The sequence below is a fragment of the Calliphora vicina genome, chromosome 4 (genome assembly GCF_958450345.1).
Source record: "Calliphora vicina chromosome 4, idCalVici1.1, whole genome shotgun sequence".
NCBI classification, from domain to species: Eukaryota; Metazoa; Arthropoda; class Insecta; order Diptera; family Calliphoridae; genus Calliphora; species Calliphora vicina.
The window spans coordinates 119,429,175-119,448,600 of NC_088783.1; the positions used below are offsets into that span (position 1 = coordinate 119,429,175).

Below are 19,426 nucleotides of genomic sequence, written 5' to 3' on the forward strand. Positions count from 1 at the left end.
TTTGTAAATATTTTCTGTTTGCAATTTAAAATTATAATAAAAATTTGTGGTGTATAGAGTGTAGTTTATTAGCTACACTTGTCTAGAAGTATATGTATATATAAATTGTTTTATAATCTGTTTGAATTTAGCATAAATTAGCAGAATTCTTTTTTTAAATTTTTTTATACTTATTTTTTTTGTTTATAATTATATATATAGCAATTTTCTTTTAGTAATTTAGGTATTGTATTCATCATTTGAAATCAAGCTTATTACTTTTCAAGTTTTTCTTTTTCAAAATTAAATAATATTTTAAAACAAAGAAAACTAATAATAAATGACTGTCACAGCAAAGTTTTTTTTTTGGTTTTTCTTTCTCTAAATAAATAATATTAAGGAAATTATATTCTAAAAAACAAAAATAAATTGTTTTAAATTAATAGTTTGTTTTAAACTTAATTATAATTAAAATGATATGATGTGTTTTAAAAAAAGAACAAAATTATTTTATCTATTTAAATTAATGAAGCTGTTTTGTTTTGTAGTTATGAGTACGAGTATTTCATTACAGTTTTTTTTTTCTTAATTGTTTTGATTTTAGGTAAATTTCATTTTTGTGAGTTTTTTTTTAAAGATTTTTAGTATGACCTCAAGTTTTAAATAATCTTTGTTTTAATTTTAAAACTGTCTGGCTGGCTTGGCTGTCCGTCTGTCTGGCTTATAAGCATTGAGTAAGCAGCTCAAAATATGCCTAGAAATTTGAGCCCAAGTAAATTTTTTTTTTATATTAATTTTGTTTACCTTTACTAATCTCTCCATTTCAGTTATTATTATCAATATTATTATTATTATTATAATTTAATTTATTATGTTGTGTGTTTTATTTGTTTTAGTTTATTACAATGTTTAAATTATTTTGTAGGAAATAATATTTTTTTCATTTGTTTTGTGTTTGTTTTACATTTATTACTTAAACTTACATTTTTATATTTAATTTAATTCTTTATTTTTTGTTTTTTTTTTTTTTGCATTACACACCATCAATTTTAAATTTTTCAATGTACTTTCTAAACAAGAACAACGTTTAAATGTTAATAAAAGAAATTATTAGTTTTTTGGGGTTTTTTTCAGTTTTTAGTAGAATTTATGGGAGTTTGTTTTCATGGCTTTGTGATTTATTTAGAAATTGCTTGGCTTTCAAATATCATTTAAATGATTTTGACAGTCCTGTGTAATTTTGTTTTCTTAATTTCTGCTTTAAAAACTGTTTAGTGTTTTTATTATTAATTATTTATTTTCTTTTTTTTCGAGGGGGGGCTTTGTTTAAGAAATTTGTGTTTATTTTTTTAGGTTAGATTTGGTGTTTTTTTACTCCTTAACCTCAAAATATTTGTAAGTGGGATTTTCATAACCATTTATTTGCATACTCGGCACGATTTTCTCCTCGGGTACCACGGGATGATGGGCGGTGGCATTCTGTAACAAGAAAAAATAAATAAAATTAATAATTTACACTAAATTTCCCTTTTTTTTTAAAAAATTCCCCCTAAGGGAAATTTTAATTAAAAGTGAAAATTCAGAAATTTTAGCATTTTTGTGATCTATGATGAATAAGAATAAAAAATTTGGATATATTTTGAAATTTTCCCTTTTTTAAAAAATTTCCCTAAATGGGAAATTTTAATTAAAAACGATTTTCAAATAAATTTTGGATTTTCGTCGTTTATAGCGAATACAAATAAAAAATTTGGATAAATTTAGAAAATTTCCCTTTTTTGAAAAACATTCCCTCCAAGGGAAATTTTAGTTAAAAGTGATTTTTAAACAAATTTTGGATTTTAGACGTTTATAGCTAATAAAAATAAATAATATTGATAATTTTTTAAAATATCCTTTATTTTAAAAAATTTCCCTAAATGGGAAATTTTTGTTAAAATTAATTATCTAGAAATTTTAGCATTTTTGTAGTTTATAATGAATAAAAATAAAAAATTTTAATAAATTTTGAAAATTTCCATTATTTTAAAAAATTTCCCTAAATGGGAAATTTTAGTTAAAAGTGAATTTTAAAAAAATTTTGGATTTTCGTCGTTTATAGCGAATAAACATAAAAAATTTGGATAAATTTTGAAAATTTTCCTTTTTTTTTTAAATTTCCCTAAATGGGAAATTTTTGTTAAAATTAATTATCCAGAAATTTTAACATTTTTCTAGTTTATAATGAGTGAAAATAAAAAATTTGGAGAAATTTTGAAAATTTCCCTTTTTTGAAAAAATTTCCCTAGATGGGAAATTTTAGTTAAAAGAGATTTTTAAAAAAAATTTAGAGTTTCGTCGTTTATAGCGAATAAACATAAAAAATTGGGATACATTTTGAAAATTTCCCCTTTTTTTAAAAATTTCCCTAGATGGTAAATTTTAGTTAAAAGTGATTTTTAAACAAATTTTGGATTTTAGACGTTTATAGCGAATAAATATAAAAAATTTGGATAAATTTTGAAAATTTCCCTTATTTAAAAAATTTCCCTAAATGGGAAATTTTAGTTAAAAGTGAATTTTAAACAAATTTTGGATTTTCGTCGTTTATAGCGAATAAACATAAAAAATTTGGATACATTTTTAAAATTTCCCTTTTTTGAAAAAATTCCCCCTTAAGGGAAATTTTAGTTAAAGGTAACTTTTCCGAAATTTTAGTATTTTTGTGGTATATGATGAATAAAAATAAAAAATTTGAATACATTTTGAAAATTTCCCTTTTTCGAAAAATTTCCCCCTTAAGGGAAATTTTAGTTAAAGGTAACATTTCCGAAATTTTAGTATTTTTGTGGTTTATGATGAATAAAAATAAAAAATTTTAATAAATTTTGAAAATTTCCCTTTTTAGAAAAATTTCCCTAAATGGGAAATTTTATTTAAAAGTGATTTTCTAACATACTTTGGATTTTTTTTTCGTCTAAAGCGAATAAGAATTATAAATTTTAATACATTTTGCTAATTTCCCTTTTTTTTGAAAATTTCCCCTTAAGGGAAATTTTAGTTAAAAGTAACTATTCCGAAATTTTAGTATTTTTGTGGTTTATGATGAATGAAAATAAAAAAATTGGATATATTTTGAAAATTTCCCTTTTTTTTAAAAAATATTGATAAATTTTTAAAATTCTCCTTTTTTGGAAAAATTTCTCTAAATTTCCTTTACATTTCGTTGATCTTTTAATTACATTTTAACATTCTTATTTAACTTACCTGATCAACTTCAATAAAACCTTGCGCATGTGGCGAGCGAGCTGTTCTCCACTTGGCCACAGCGATGCCCACAAAGATGGCGGCCATTAAAGCGATGCCGGCAAAGGATAAAGTGAAATAGACATTGCGACCCTCCTTATTCGCATGCGCCGGTGTATGAGAGAATTCTCTGCGTAGAGAGAAGCTCTGCAAAAAGAAAGGATATGTTTTAGGTAAATAGGGATACAAAGAGCGCAAGCGAAATACCGATTCGCGATGGCCTAAATCGTGAGACATGAAATGCTGGACAGCGGGTTCGGCCTCTTGATGGGCCACGGCAGCGGCAACATCCTCAACGGCACGTTGGACAGCCTCATCATCCACGGTGGGCAGGATGGTTTGGGTTTTGGTGCTGAAAAGGTAGAAATTTAAAATGTGTTTTAAAGAGTAAACAATTAAACCTACCTTAGAGTAGCCTCTAAATACTCTTCAGCTGCCATGTCTTTGTCACTGTGAGCAATTTTTGTGGGATCTACCAAAGACTCATCTTTGCTGGTTTTCGATTCTTCACTGGTAAAGGCACCCGAATCCTGTTCAGCCTTAACCATATCATCCACCTTCTTGGCCTCCAAACGCAACTTTTCCTCACGCAATTTCTCCCGTTCGGCAGCTCTCTGTTCTTTGCGCTGTTTCTCGGCCAAACGTAAACGTTCCTTTTCGGCTACCTTGCGTTCAATCTCCACACGATATTTGTCTAAAATGGCAGCCTCAGCTTCCTCACTCATGCCCAACGAAGAGCCGGGTATATCATCTTTGCTGCGCAAAGCCAAAATATAATCATTCATGAGTTGAGAAATCTTATTGGACAATTCGGGATAACGTTTAAGCATGGTCATGGACTGGTTAACGGCACGATCAATATCAATCAAACGTTCCAAGGTGCGTGGACGTTCGGAAGCAGCAGCCTCCAAGCCACCAGCACCACCCGAATTCAAGAGGTGTCTGTAGTGAGCCAAAGCATGAGCACGATCCTTGTGTAGAGCACGCAATAATTTTTGCAAACATTTCTCCACATGATGAGCCTTTGAATGAAGTGGAAATGCAAGACATAAATTAGTGTTCAACTCAATACCACAATTCACTTAGGAAACTGGGTAGGGAAAGGAATGGCAAAGGCATGTTTTACCTCCCTGTTGTCATACAACAAAGACATTCTCAGTAATGTTTAAGTACATTCATGTTCTTACATGATTATGTGTGAATATTTCTGAGTTTGAAACTTGGAATGAGTGTGTCTTTCCGTCCGTCCGTCTGTCTGTCCATCAGTCAGTCCTTTTGTTACTTACATTTGGTGGTTGCTCTGTTAAGGCCTGTGTGTAGCATGTCATCGCCTCACGTTTACGTTGATTTATGTGTGCCAACACACGTTGCTGATGCATGGCTGCCAATTGGTGTTTCTCCGCATTACCTTCCTCTTCGAGTGCCTGAACAGAAGTCTAAAATTACATTCCCATATAAAGATGTATTGTACATTTAAGAGAGAAAGATTATCAGAAAGAAGTTGGCTTTTTTTTTGTAGTGATTGTTTGAATTTTGTAGCTTAAATTTTTGATTTTTGGTGTCATGACTTTTGATTTTGATTTCTTTTTTTGTTTTTGGGTGATTTTTTGAGATAAAAGTTTTTTGGTTGGAAATTGTTTAGGAACTGATTGCGAAACTACAATACATACATTGTTGTTTGGTTAGTAAGAAGAAATGTTGTTGAGGTTGAGGGGGTATTGCAATACAAAAAAAACTCAAATAATTTATTTAAAAATTTCGTCTACAGTGCAAAAACTACTAAAATTAACCTTTAATATAAAAAAACAATGTTCAATATGACAAATGCAGGAATTCCTTTGCTAAATTCTAAGGAATTCCTTTTCACTACCATCAACATGCAGTTTAAAGGTTTACATGAGATATTGAGTTGATTCTTAAACAAAAGTGGAGGTCGTGGGGGGGTTATGAATGAATGAGTGAGAGTGTGTTATTTGAAAACAAAATGTGGGAGGGTGGAAGTGAAGAAAAAAACATATGCAAAGTGGCAAAGTGAATGAATCAAGTGAGTTTGGATGCTATATAAAAGTTAGCCAAGATTTTGAAAATAGTTGGACGATTTTGGAAGCCAAAGATTGAAAGAATTTCAAATCTAGAGAAGCTTTTCGAACTGTATTCAAGAAATTTGAGAGATTCTTTAAGGAAAACTAGTTCTAATATTGAGAAGATCTAAGGAACTGAAATCGTTTAATGTGAAATTGTAAGATTTCTGCCTGTATTAGAAGGATTTAAGAAGAGGAAAGAATCCCAGGAAACATGGAGAGTGATAATGATAATTTGTTTTAACAAACTTATCAATGCTATGGCTTGCAATAACAGCAATGTTATACTTTAAATAAGATGAGAACCTGATGAAGAAAGCTTTGACTGTCCCTGGAACTATTTCAGTTTGGCTACATCTTCATGAGAAAACTTAGGTCGCTCCGGCAAAAGAACACAACACCTTGATGACATTTCTTCCAGGATTTTCCAGAAAGAACCATTCTAACTTTAACATAACGGAATTGGATTCTACTCTGAGACAGGCAGCTTTGAACAATGTTCATAGAGTCGCAATAATTGCAGAAGTTTTAGGTTACCGATTGAATATTGTACTTGAAGTTGGCAACCATTGGCTTTGAATTAGATTGGAGACAAAATGCTGTGCCTGGAACTATTTCAGTTTGGTTACAGATGTCCCTGAAACACCATCTTCAGAGCAAAATGCAGGTCTCTCCTGCAAAAGAACACAACACCTTGATGACATTTCTTCCAGGATTCTACAGAAAGAACCAATCTAACTTCAACGTAACTGAATTGGATTTCGTATCCTTAAAATAACATCGTAAAGGACAGGTTTGAACAATAAAGCCGCAGCAAATGGAGAAATTATAGGTTGCGGATTGAATATCCAGAAGCCTAAGAAACATTTCAGTGGAAAACAAGTTCTCCCCCAACTGAGATCTGATATTAATGCCGTGTCCTCTACCCAGCCTTCAATACAGGCTGCACCCTTCACCACTTAGACGATTCAATCAGCCACTTTATAAACCTAAAGATGTAAGAGGACATCCAGTATTAACAGAACAATATCTTGAAATTGAATTCAAGCTCAGCCTTTAATACAGGCTGGACCCTTCACCTATTACACGATTCAGTAAGCCACTTTATAAATCCAAAGATCTAAGAAGACATCCAGTAGAAGCTGAAGACATCCAGAAGCTTGATTTTAAGCTTCTGATCTTGAATTCCCTGAATTTGCTAAAATTGTTGACATAACATCTCCTTCTTAATCTCCAGTTTCTAAAGGAAGATCCAAGAACACAGCCAGTTGAAGATGAACAACTTCTTAACCTCAATTTAAAGCTGCAGATCTCCAAACTTCTGAATAAAAACTTTAGATTTAAAAGAGAGAGCAGAATTTTGATACATCCTCTGAGCCTTCTAAGAAAACATCCAGTTAAAGCTGAACTTGCCCTTGATTTCTGATCTCTAAACTCCTGATTGAAAACACTAGATTTAAGAGAGAGCAGTGATTTCCTGAAATAGTTTGAGCATCCTCTGGGTCTTGATCTCCAGCTAATACATGAAGATCCAAGAACACATTCAGTTGAAGCGGAACAACAGCTTGACCTTAATTTGAAGCTTCTGCACTACCAGTTGAAGAGAAACACCATTTTATCCTTTATATCAAGCTTCGGATCTCCAAAAATCGGAATGAGAACAAGAGATATAACACAGCAGTGTTTCCTGAAATTGTTGGTGCGTTTTCTGGACCTTGACTTCAAGCTACTGAATGAAGATGCAAGAACAGATCTAATTGAAGCGAAACAACATCTTAACCTTGACATCAAGCTTCTGATCCCCAAACTCCTGAATGAAAGCACCAGATTTAAGAGAGAACAGTGATTTCCTGAAATTGTGCCTGCATCCTCTGAACTTTGATCTCAAGCTACTGCATGAAGATCCAAGAACACATCCAGTTAAAGCGGAACAACATCTTGACCTTGATTTAAAGCTTATAATCTCCAAACTTCTGAATGAAACTCAGAGAGCAGTGATTTTCTGCAATTGTTGGCACATTCTCTGGGCCTTGATCTCAAGCTAAATCGCCAAAATGAAAATGAAAGCACCAAATTTAAGAGAGCAGTGATTTCCGGTATTGAATCGCTCAATTTTTTAACTCTTCAGAAGTCTCTTTGTTTTCATCTACATTCATTAAGTTATCATCTGCTTACTTGTGAAACGAAGTTTTGAAACGGCATGCCGCGGCATTGGATCGTTCAAGTTTTGATTTCTTCAAGAGTTTCTTGGACTTTTTAAAAAGTTTTGTTCAAAATTCATTAAGTTCTCAAATGCTTACATGTGGAACGATTGTTAAGATCTTGGAAAGGTATTGAATCACTATATTCTTCAGCTTTTGAGATGGTTCTTTGCAAGGTTCCTTAGTTTTTGAAATGTTTGGTGGTGGAACTAAGTTTTAGATCATGGAACGCCATTTAATTGCTAAATATCTCTTCAATTCGAAATGGTTTGCTCAACATTCATTGTATTTTCAAAAGCTTAGTTTTAGTTCTTGGAATGGCATTGGGTTGCTCAATTCCAACATGATTCTTAAAGTAATTGAAACGTAGGAATTCTCTTATCTTCAAGATTCCTTACATTCTCAGATGCTTACTTTTCGAGCCAAGTATTAGAACGGCTTAAAGTGATAAAATTTATCATATTTTCAGGGATTTCTTCAGATTTTCAAAAGGTTCTGTTCAAGATTCAGGAAGGTCTGAAATGTTTATTTGTGAAACGAAATTCAAATTCGTAGTTTAGACCTTGGATCTCAATATCTTGATTTAGTTTAGAGAACTATTCTTTATTGATTAAGGAATGAACAGTTAAGTTATCAAGTTAAATAATAATTTTCTCTATTAAGAAGCGGACTGAAAGGCTGACATTATCTGAATGAAGTATTTAATGCTGTTTAATGAACTATTTATAACTTAAAGATTAAAGAATGAAAAGGATGATTTAAGCTTTATTTAGCTGTTTATTTACTATTCGTATGATTTTTTAGATCTTGGAACTGAATTGAAAAAGTTAGATTGAAAAATCTGGTTGGTTTCTGTTTTAGGTCCAGAAACCTTAAGATTTTCTGCTATAAATTAGAACTCTCTCTAATATCTTCTTTTAAAGCATTTTAACTTATAGTTCCTGGAAGAGCATCGTTGAATTTAGTAAGAATATTTGATACAAAAAACTTTATAAAGCATCTTCATATAGCTCTCTTAATTACTGAAGTTATAGATCATGAAACAGTCCCATAATGAAATTTATACATGATTTATGCATTAATATATAGGCTATAGTCCCGGTTCGGTTGTTATTTAAAATCGAGAAAATCGGTCCTCAAATGACTGAGATATAAGCAAAAATCCACTACTACCTCGATTAAACCATGCCCGTTTGTATGTTGAAATCAACATTCCGTAACCGCTACACTACTTACACACATGATTCATATATCAATATATCAGCTATAGTGCCGGTTCGATTGCTTATAAAAATCGAGAAAATCGGCCAATAAATGGCTGAGATATAAGCAAAAAACCATGACTACCTCGATTTTTTAACTATGTTTGATCTATATCGGAATTATATCATTAATATAGACAATATGGGTATCTAATGATAGATAATTCAAAGACCTTTCCAAGGGCTTATATATCGCCATAGTAAGTTGGTCCTACAATGGGTCAAAATCGGGAAAAATATTTTTTTCTACAAACATTTTTTTCACAAATTTTTTTTTTTTTTATAAATTAAAAAAAATTTAAAATAAAGTAAGTTTCACTAATAAATTAAAAAAAAAATTTTAATATTTTTTTTTTTTTTTACCTAAAAATATTTAAAATTTTTATTTAAAGTGTATGTTGAAATCAACTTTCTGTAGCCCCCAAATAAGTTTTATACATCATTCATACATCAATATATCAGATATAGTGCCGGTTCGATTACTTATAAAAATCGAGAAAATCGGCCCATAAATGGCTGAGATATAAACAAAAAACCATGACTTCCTAAATTAAAAAAAAAAAAATAATTTTTTTTTTTTTTTGAAAAAATACTTTGGTGAAGGGTATAAAAGATTCGACACAGCCGAATTTTTTTTTTTTAGCTTCTAATAGTTTCCTTTATATCCCTAAGTTACAAAACAAAACATTTCATCTTCCCACTAACCATCACAGTTCATAAACTTTCTCCAACAGTTTCATGAAGTCTCCATAGAAACTTGATATTCTCAGCAAGGGAAACTCAATTATAACGCATTTTCTGTTGCTTTTAATAATTAGATTAGAGATAATTTTCCAACTAACTAAATTTGATAATTTGCTTATTATTATATTTATAAGTTTTTGTTTTTTGAGGGGGGGTTTATTGATGTTTGTTAAAAGTAAAATTATAATTATAATTTAGTAGTATTTATTATAATTATTATTGTAAATAAATGTAGTATTTAGTAGTAAAAGCAACAAAGCTTTGAAAAATAATCAGATTAATAACCAATTTATGTATTTAAAATTATGTATGTATTATTATTATTACTATTGTTATTATTATTATTACAGCAAATCATTATATCATGATAGTAAATACTAAAAGTTGTTTTTGTTTATTTTCTTTATTATTTATAGAGGGTAATAATATGTATGTTTAGATATGTTTCATTTAAAATTTGTTAATTTAGTATTTCGATAATCATTATCTGCATCACCATACTACAGAATAGGTCAAAATATAATTTATATATAAAGAGATTTTTACAATATAAAAGCTTCATATCTGATGATTCTTTCGCTCCCATTATTATGCACAACTACAACTAAAAAAAAATAAAACACAAACAAATACAGATACAAATACAAATACACTAAATATACAGACATAAACATACTCAATAAAACTCCAACAAAGAAGAAACAAATAAAGAAATAAATCAAAAAGACTTTTGGTTGGGGGGGGGGGGGGAGAGGGGTTTGTTTGTTAAGGATAATGAAATTGTCTGAAAATGAAATGAACATGAGCAACATAAAACTGAAGGAAACTTAAAATTAGTTTAGACAGTTATAGATATAGCTAAGTAAGAAGAGTATTTGTTTGCTAAGTTTTTTTGTAAGTTTGCTGCACTTACCTGGAAACGTGCTGTCATTCTTTGCTTGAAACTCTGGGCAGCCTTGGGATCGGCCAAACGCATATCCTGGTATTTCTCCTCCAAATCGGACCAGTCCTTCATGACCCGTGTCACCTTTTCACGGTGTGATTCCTCGAGGCGCTGTTGGGCTTCCTTGTTTTAGAATTTATTTGGTTTTGATAATTAAAAACAATGCCTGGGCATGGGAAAACACTTACTTTTTGACTTACTTTGTAGCTCTGGTGTTCATAATGGGGATCGAAGTGAGTAAAGTAAGGATCTGGTGTTGGCTGGCCGGTGGTGGGTGGCATGGGCAAATCGTTATTCGATTTGCTGCCCACCTCACCATCAACGGCCATTAATTTCTGGTCAGCCTTGTTGATCTTCCCGTTAGGTTTAGCACCACTAGAGCTACCCTGTTGATCGTAATTATCGCCAGTATCTTCTTCATAATTATCCTCCACCGAATCGTATTCAGCATTAGCATCATCACCAGTAGCGGCTGCCTCATCGGCTGCCATTTCATCTTCTTCATCGTCAGCCAATAGATCGTCTTCATCATCATCATTGTCCTCAACATCATCGGCATTGTCTTTGGAGTAGTTGGAATCATTGTCATCGCTGCTAATATCATCTAAATCATCATTGATGGGATTAGTGATTTCAGCGGGGGGTAAAACGGGTAAATCGGTTTTCTTAACACGGATTTCATCGGCTGGAGTAAGAAAAAATAAGCAGAAAGGAAACCAAATTTAGTATGAAGAAATTTATATGGAAAATTATATTAATTATGTATTGGGAAAGTGTTGTTTTATAAGGTTTTACAATTTTCTCCAGTGAATTCCATATAAAAATTATCTCATTCGAACTTAAATGAAATTGAGGAAATCGGATCCTTATTCCTATTTCTAATCAATTAAAGATGTAATTAAAAGCATTATATCACTTGAGTCAATCCTCTTTTACCATTTGAATGTCCAACACAACTTTTTTAAAGAAAATTTCATGCCATAGGAAAGGGAAACGGTAGCTTTATTTGGACTCCTAAACAAATGAGCAATAGGAAGCAAAATGTGACTTCAATCAGTGCTTAGTTCCTGAACTTCTAGAAGAATGTTTCATTTGAGTTCATTAGTTACATGAATCTTGTGGAAATAGGAACCTTATTTCCTCTCCTAATCTCTTGATAATAAGTCATTTGAATCAATACTTTATTAGCAAGTAATCGCCATACAAAATTTCGTGAAGAACGTTTAATTTTATTTCCAGGCGGTAAACGAAATTGAGGAAAGTTTGACTCCTAAGCAAAAGAGCTTTACACTTCAATCAATGCTTTCTTTCCGTTTGTCCGTTATATAGACTTCCCGCAGGATGTTTGATTAGAGATTTAGGCTGTCAATGAAATTGAGGAAATATTATTGCTGCAGTAGCTGAACATGTGCGATTTCGTCCAGGAATAACTAGTCTCCACAGATCGCAGGAACTTTTATTCACCGACATTATAGTAACATCAACAAGTCATGTGAATTTTTTGTGTATCTTGAATATTTGGTTTAATTGAATCTTGCTAAAGACTTGGAGATTCACGTGAGTCTTAAGAAAAGCTTCCTGCGATCTATGAAAATTGTTGTTCTTAGATTTAATCGCATATATTCAGCTACAGCAATGAACAACAAATTTTTATAGATCGCAGGAAGCTTTTCTTAAGACTCATGTGAATCTCCAAGTCTTTAGCAAGATTCAATTGAACCAAACATTCAAGATACACCATCAGATATAGATATTATAGTTGCTGTAACTGAACATGTTCCAATTAATTTAGGAACATCAATTTTATATAAAACACAGGAACTGAGCAACTGCTCTATCAAACACAGGATAATAATCAATAAAGATATGGAATTGTTTGCATAGAATGATCAATTGAGTGAGGAATTATAAAGAAACATCAACTGGTCATGTGAAAAACATTCGACACAGTTCAGGAAGATCAACATTTCTCAGATCACATGACCTCAGCATCAGCTCTACTAACCTGAGGTGAATTTTGCATAATAATTTAGGATTGTTGACTAAGAAATTAAACTTACATCAACGAGTCATTTGGAATATTGTTGCTGCAGGTGAATATGAGCGACACAATCCAGGAACAACAACTTTTCACAGATCAAAGAAGGTCTTCGTAATATTGGTGGAAATGTCCGGGTACATGAAAACAACCAATTGACTCAAAACTTAAAGGTACATTAACTAGACATGAAGAATATTGTTGCTGTGGCTGAATATGTTCGACTTAATCCAGGAACATCAACAGGAATTAAAGTTATTTAAACCAATCATATGGAATATTATAGCTGCAGTTGGATAGGAGTGCCACAATCCAGGAACTACAATATTCCACAGCTCTCAAAGGCTGTTGTTCTTATTGGCAGGACAATAACCAGTTGACTGAAAACCATATGGAATACTGGTCCTGTAACTAAATACGTTCGACTCAATCCAGGAAAATGCATTTTCCATAGATGACAGGATCATGCATAATAATATGTCGCTGTTGACTCAGAAATTAAACAAATATCAACCGGTTATATGGAATATTGTTGCTGCAGTTGAATAGGATCAACACAATCCAGGAATAACAACTTTCCACATTTCAAAGAAGCTCGTCATAATATTGGAGGTACATGAAAAAAACAATTGACTCAAAACTTAAAGATACATCAACTATCCATGTGGAATACTTTTTCTGTAGCTAAATACGTTCGACTCAACCTAAGAAGAATCTAATCAAAAAGTAAAGGATTCATGTGGAACATTGTTGCTGCAGCGACACAATCCATGAACATAGATAGATCGTGGGAGTTAAAGGCAGATCAACTAGCCTTAAGGATTATTGTAGCTGTAGCTAAATAAGTGTGAATCAATCCATTGGACAGATCAGCAAATCGCTAAAAACATGACAAAGACCAATTGATATCAAACTGTAGGTAAATATGTGGGAATAGTTCTAGGAGCATCAACTTTCCAGATACACAAGGAACTTAGCAACAGGTTTTTCAGTTTAAGGAGAATTTTTCATGTATTGCAGGCTTAGAAAACCAAATTGACTTGGAAATTGGAGTTATGGTCAGTAGCTATATTGAATACTGCTGCTGGGACTGAACACTTAGTCCAAGGATATAAACTTTCCTTAGAGCACAGGAGCAAAGTCAACCTCAGTTCTATTAATCTAAGGTGAATCTTGCTTAATGATGTGGTAGTGATGGCTACGAAGCAGCAATTGACTCAGAAATTATACATACATCAATGAGCCATAGGGAATATTGCTGCTGGAACTGACCAGGTGGCAGTCAATCCTGGAATATGAACTTTCCTTATATCACAGGAACTTTGCTTAGGCTCTACCAATCTGAGGAATATCTTTTTGAAATTGATCGCCTGTAATGACCAATTGACAGGAAAATGAATTGAATTACAGCTATTTATTGAATATATGCAATTCAATCCAGTAATATTCAATTTTCCAAAGAACGAACAAGCTCTTCTTAACCTTGAAGAACTTGAGAAGAATCAATTGACTTAAAACTTGAACGAATATCAATTTGATAAGGAGTATCAGTTCAAACAACCTGGCTATAAGCTCAATTATATGAAATATAGTTATTGATTTAAACCAGAAACATTCACTTTCCACAGATCGCAGAAACTCAATATCAACCGTTGTTTATTTTGGGATAATCTTGCCTCTGCTTTATTGTGAAGGAGTATCAACATCAGTTTTTCCAACCTACTAACAAGATGATTATTTGCTTAGAAGGATCAATTCTACCAACATGATGAGCTTCTTAAGTAAGGATCTTAGATTGTTCGCTTACAACGTTTTATGATCTAGGAAATTGAACAACTGATTTCCTTCATAACTTACATCAGCTCTAAATTGTCTGGGAATGCTCATAAAATAATCATTACTTATGTAATAAGAGAAATTGACAAATTTTTAATATGATTTTGGGGTGCTTCCTGCCCAGTTTTACAGCGAGAGTCAATATAAACTTTCCACATTCAACCATTTCAACCAAGCTTAGGAGCTTCATCCACAACGAACTGAGATTGTTCACTTACAACTTTGTATATTCTAGGAAATTGAACTATTGATTCCGTTCAGGCCTTACATCAACGATAAATTGTCTGGGAATACTCCTAAAAAAATCTTCACGTGTGGAATGAGAGAAATTGACAAATTTTTAATACCATTTTGGGCTGCTTCCTAGAGTGGCAGTATAACTGTCCAGTTTTACTGTGAGAGTCAATATCAACTTTCCACATTCAACCAATCTGTGGAGAATCTTCCATAAAGATTTGAGATTGTTCACTTACAACGTCATATGATCTAGGAAATTGAACTATTGATTCCGTGCAGGCCTTAGATCCACTATAAATTGTCAACATCAACTTTCCACAGTTTTCAGAGACTCAATATCAGATGTTCCAGTGTTGGAATGGATGAATACTACCAACCTGAGGTGCATCTTTCATAATGATCTGGCTTTGTTCACTTACAACGTTGTATGATCTAGGAAATTGAACTATTGTTTCCGTTCAGTCCTTACATCAACTCTAAATTGTCTAGGAATGCTCATAAAACAAGAGTTTCCTTTGGAACAGGAGAAATTGGAAATTTTTTTAATAAGATTTTGGGATGCTTCCAGGAGTGGCCGCACAATTTTACAGTGATAGTCAACATCAACTTTCCACAGTTTTCAGATACTCAATATCAGCTGTTCCAATCTTGGAAAGGATCAACCTGAGGAGGATTTTTCATAATGCTCTGGGATTGTTCGTACACATTAACTGTAAATTGTCTGGGAATGCCCATAAAATCATCATTATGTATGGAACAGGAGAAATTGATAAAGTGTTCAATAAGACTTTGGGATGCTTCCAGGAGTGGCCGCATAACTGCCCCAGTTTTACAGTGAAAGAGAGTCAACATTAACTTTCCACTGTTTTCAGAGACTCAATATCAGCTGCTCCAATCTTGGAAAGAATCAATTCTACCAACCTGAGAAAGATTTTCCATAATGATCTTGGATTCATCGCTTACAACGTTGTATGATCTAGGAAATTGAACAATTGATTCCGTTCATGTCTTACATCATCAGACTAGAAGAAATTTTCAAATTTTTAATACGATTTTGCGGGTTTTCCTGGTGTGGTCGCATAGCTGCCCAGTTTCACAGTGAGAGTCAATATCAGCTTTCCACATTCAACCAATCTGAGGAGCATCTTCAATAATGATCTGAGATTGTTCACTTAAAATGTTGTATGATCAAGGAAATTGAACTATTGTTTCCGTTCAGGACTTACATCACCTCTAAATTGTCTAGGAATGCTCTTTAATAAATTTTCACGTACGAAGCAATCAGCTATTCCAATCATGAAAAGGATCAATTCTACTAACCTGAGGAGCATTTTTCTTACAACGTTGTATGATCAAGGAAATTTATCTACAGTTTCCTTTCTATCCTTACATCAACTCTAAATTGTATTGGAATGCTCATAAAATAATCATTTCCTATGAAACAGGAGAAATTGAAAAATTGTTTAATAAGTTTTTTTGATGCTTCCTGGAGTGACAGCATAACTGCTTTAGTTTTACAGATAAAGAGAGTCAACATCAACTTTCCACAGTTTTCAGAGACTCAATATCAGCTGCTCTAATCTTGGAAAGGATCAATTCTACCAACCAGAGGTGCATTTTCCACAATGATTTGGGAATGCTCGTACACATTAACTATAAATTGTCTGCGAATGTCCATAAAATCATCATTATGTATGGAACAGGAGAAATTGAAAAAGTGTTCAATAAGACTTTGGGAGGCTTCCTGGAGTGGCTGCATAACAGGCCCAGTTTCACAAGGAAAGAGAGTTTTTGAAGAAAATTAAAGACCTGAACTATTACAACTTGAACTATCAACAGTTTGACAGGAGTATCCTCACAAAAACTAGCACCTTTAAGGAGTGGCTGCTTAGTTTGGGCAGTGGGGCTAAAGCAACAACTTGTAGTTTTAGGAGAAAGCTGCCACTCAATCATGCATCTCTTTCTTGTATTGCATAAATTGTAAGAAATAATATGAATTTTTATTGATTTTGCAGAGACAATCTAAGCTAATCATATTGAACTTAAGTAATCAATAACATGCTAAACCAAAGCTGTATATTTTTCCTATATATTCTTGTATTTCTTAAGAAAATCCTTTATTCAAAGAAATTTAAAAACCAATTGGTCACGTTTAACAAACATTTACTTTTCGAAATTGGGTTATATTTATTATTTTTTCCCCCTCTTCTGCCAATGCTAACCTAAACGAAAAGTGTGTAAAATAAAAAATGTATGTGAAAGAGTGTTTGTGATTTTAATCTCCTTCCGCTAAACTTGCTACTTGGATTTAAAGCATCTATCGGGCGCATATTTAAGTCATTTGTAAAACAAACAAATAGGGTTTTTTTCAGCTGTTTGTGCAACTATTTAGAAGGAAAAAATTAAGTGAGCAAAAGAGTGAGTGTGAGGAGAAGGAGGGGGTTTAAGTGTTAGAAAGGGGTAATACATTGATTCATACTCACTTTTAAAATGTTTTGGACAGCATACAAATTCAACACCCGAAAACAAGGAAATGCCACATGGCAACAACATGGCAAAACTACGCATTTGCATGCCACGCTCTTGACAAGCAGCAGCACCAGTTTGATTCCACCTAACGAATGGCCAGCAACGTGAAGCATTGTGTATGTGATCGAATAGACAACCTTCGGGTACTAATAAAGCATCCGATTGGAATGGTCCTTCTAAAAATAAAATGAATATACAAACAAACATGCATACAGTCAGTAGTAGTCAGTCTAAAGGCAGCACAAACATAGTACATACATAGCCAAAGTATGGCCATGCTAGCAATTACTTTGTATTCTTTACCCTATGCCAAACACAGCCAGCCAGCCAGCCAGCTCTCTATGTGGCTGGGTTTTGCAAAACAAAATTAGTGAGTGAGAATAAAAAAAATATACTGAAACTTACCCAAACAACGGAATGGTTTAATCCAACGATGGGCACCCTTGCATTTATTGGCATTCAATGCACCCTGACGACACCAGCCACCAATTTTCTGATAGTGTGATGATTCCACTATATTGGTAATATCTCTGTTGGGATATGCCTGCAATACGAAACGAAAAAAATAAAAAAAATGAATAAATAAATATGTTACAAATTTCTCTAATACCAAAATACTATAAATATAAACGAGTGTATGAGAGTGTAGATGAGTAAAAGAGTTAATACCATAATATGTGTATGCATATGCATCTGCAGGAGTATGTGTGTTTGTGTTTAAACCATTGAGGTTTAAAAATAAAATGAACACCAGCTCTAAACATTATAAACTACACACAGCAAAACACACTAACTCAGCCTCACATGTTTATCCTTCTATCTCTTCCTTCTCTCTCTCGCTCTTACTCACACAATTGCTGCCCAATAGCAGCAGCAGCAAAAAAAGAGGAAACAGGAAATGGAGCATAACAAATCGATTTCAATAGAATTGAAGTCTTAAAATTGAATTTGTCTATCAAAGGTTTATTCATTTTGTTGTTGTTTTTTGTTTTTTTTTTTGGGTAATTCTATGTTATTTTGTATGTTTTTCTGCCAACACACATACAAATTTATTTTCATTTACAGTACATTGTTTTCTAGGAATTTTAAAGAAAACAAAAGAGCCAAAATAAATAGCATTTTCAATCTATGCAGACATAAATATAAATTGTTTAAAAGGGGTGAAACTTTCTCTATATGGCAACAAAATTACAATAAATTGCAAATAATTCTCATTTAAAAAAACTACATGCATTATGAATATAGTTCAAATCAAAACCTGAATTTTATGCAAGAAAAAGTAAAATAAAAAATTTTTCAAAAAAAAATATTTTTTTTTCTTATAAAAAAATTTATTTGCTGAATAATTTTAAAAGTATTAAACTTGATGTATTAAAAGGCTAAAGTTTTTACTATGTTTTGCTGTTTACATTTTTCTAATTGCTTAAATAGTTTAGGAGTTATGAAGAATTTACTAAAAGTACCTCATAATTAATATTAATCATACGCACTGTGGTGCCAAATAAAAACATAAATGGTTAATTAGCAATATCTTCTATACTACTGGTTGGATTTAAATAAAGTGTTGACACAAATTATAGAGGACAAGCTAAGCTTTTAGGAAATTATCATAAAAATCTGCTTTTTTGCCAAAAAAGAATAATTACAGGGTAACAAAGTTGGAAACATCCAATGTTCAAATTAAAAAAAAACTAAACTGTAACAAACTAACATTCAAATTGAATATTTAAACGCAAATTGGATGGGAATTATTAACAGAGTTTTAAAATTTATTTTTTCTCTAAATATTAAGCAAAAACTTAAAAAAAAATCACAATAAATTTCAAATAATACTCTTTTAAGAAATTATAAAAATTATGAATATAGTTCAAAACTAGAATTCCTTTCAAGCAAAATAATATATAAATCAAAATCGGATTTTATTGAAGAAAAATTAAAATAAAAAATTTATCAAAAAAAAATTTTTTTTCTAATAAAAAAAATTTTATTTTTAAATATTTTTAAAATTATTAAACTATATATATTAAAAGCCCAAAAGTGTTAACTATGTTGTGGTGGTTAAATTTTTCTAATGGCTTAACTAGTTTAGGAGTTATGAAGAATTTACTAAAATTACCCCATAATTAATATTAATCATACGCACTGTGGTTGCAAATAAAAACATAAATGGTTTATTAGAAATATCTTCTAAACTAATGGTTGGAATTAAAGAAAGTGTTTATACAAATTATACAAAACAACCTAAGCTTTTAGGAAATTATCATAAAAAGCAGCTAGTTTGCCAACCAAGA

At 31.9% G+C, this 19,426-nt stretch overlaps 1 protein-coding gene across 4 annotated transcripts in view; it reads right to left on the bottom strand.

Moving 5' to 3' along the window:
* Nucleotides 1–1,306: 1,306 nt before the first annotated feature.
* The window catches only part of Appl (amyloid-beta-like protein), a 156,007-nt gene continuing 137,887 nt past the window's right edge, over nt 1,307–19,426 (bottom strand). The window contains exons 3-11 of one of the 4 annotated variants that reach the window (XM_065508797.1): nt 17,541–17,679; nt 17,090–17,311; nt 10,696–11,180; nt 10,466–10,618; nt 4,551–4,700; nt 3,670–4,286; nt 3,472–3,616; nt 3,226–3,411; nt 1,307–1,458 (exon numbers count right to left, since the gene is read on the bottom strand). In XM_065508797.1, coding sequence (XP_065364869.1) covers nt 1,351–1,458; nt 3,226–3,411; nt 3,472–3,616; nt 3,670–4,286; nt 4,551–4,700; nt 10,466–10,618; nt 10,696–11,180; nt 17,090–17,311; nt 17,541–17,679 — 2,205 coding nt within the window. In that variant the 3' untranslated portion in view covers nt 1,307–1,350. Of the gene's footprint in view, nt 1,459–3,225; nt 3,412–3,471; nt 3,617–3,669; nt 4,287–4,550; nt 4,701–10,465; nt 10,619–10,683; nt 11,181–17,089; nt 17,312–17,540; nt 17,680–19,426 lie in introns of all 4 variants that reach the window. The other 3 variants (XM_065508796.1, XM_065508794.1, XM_065508795.1) reach the window with 3 other exon arrangements.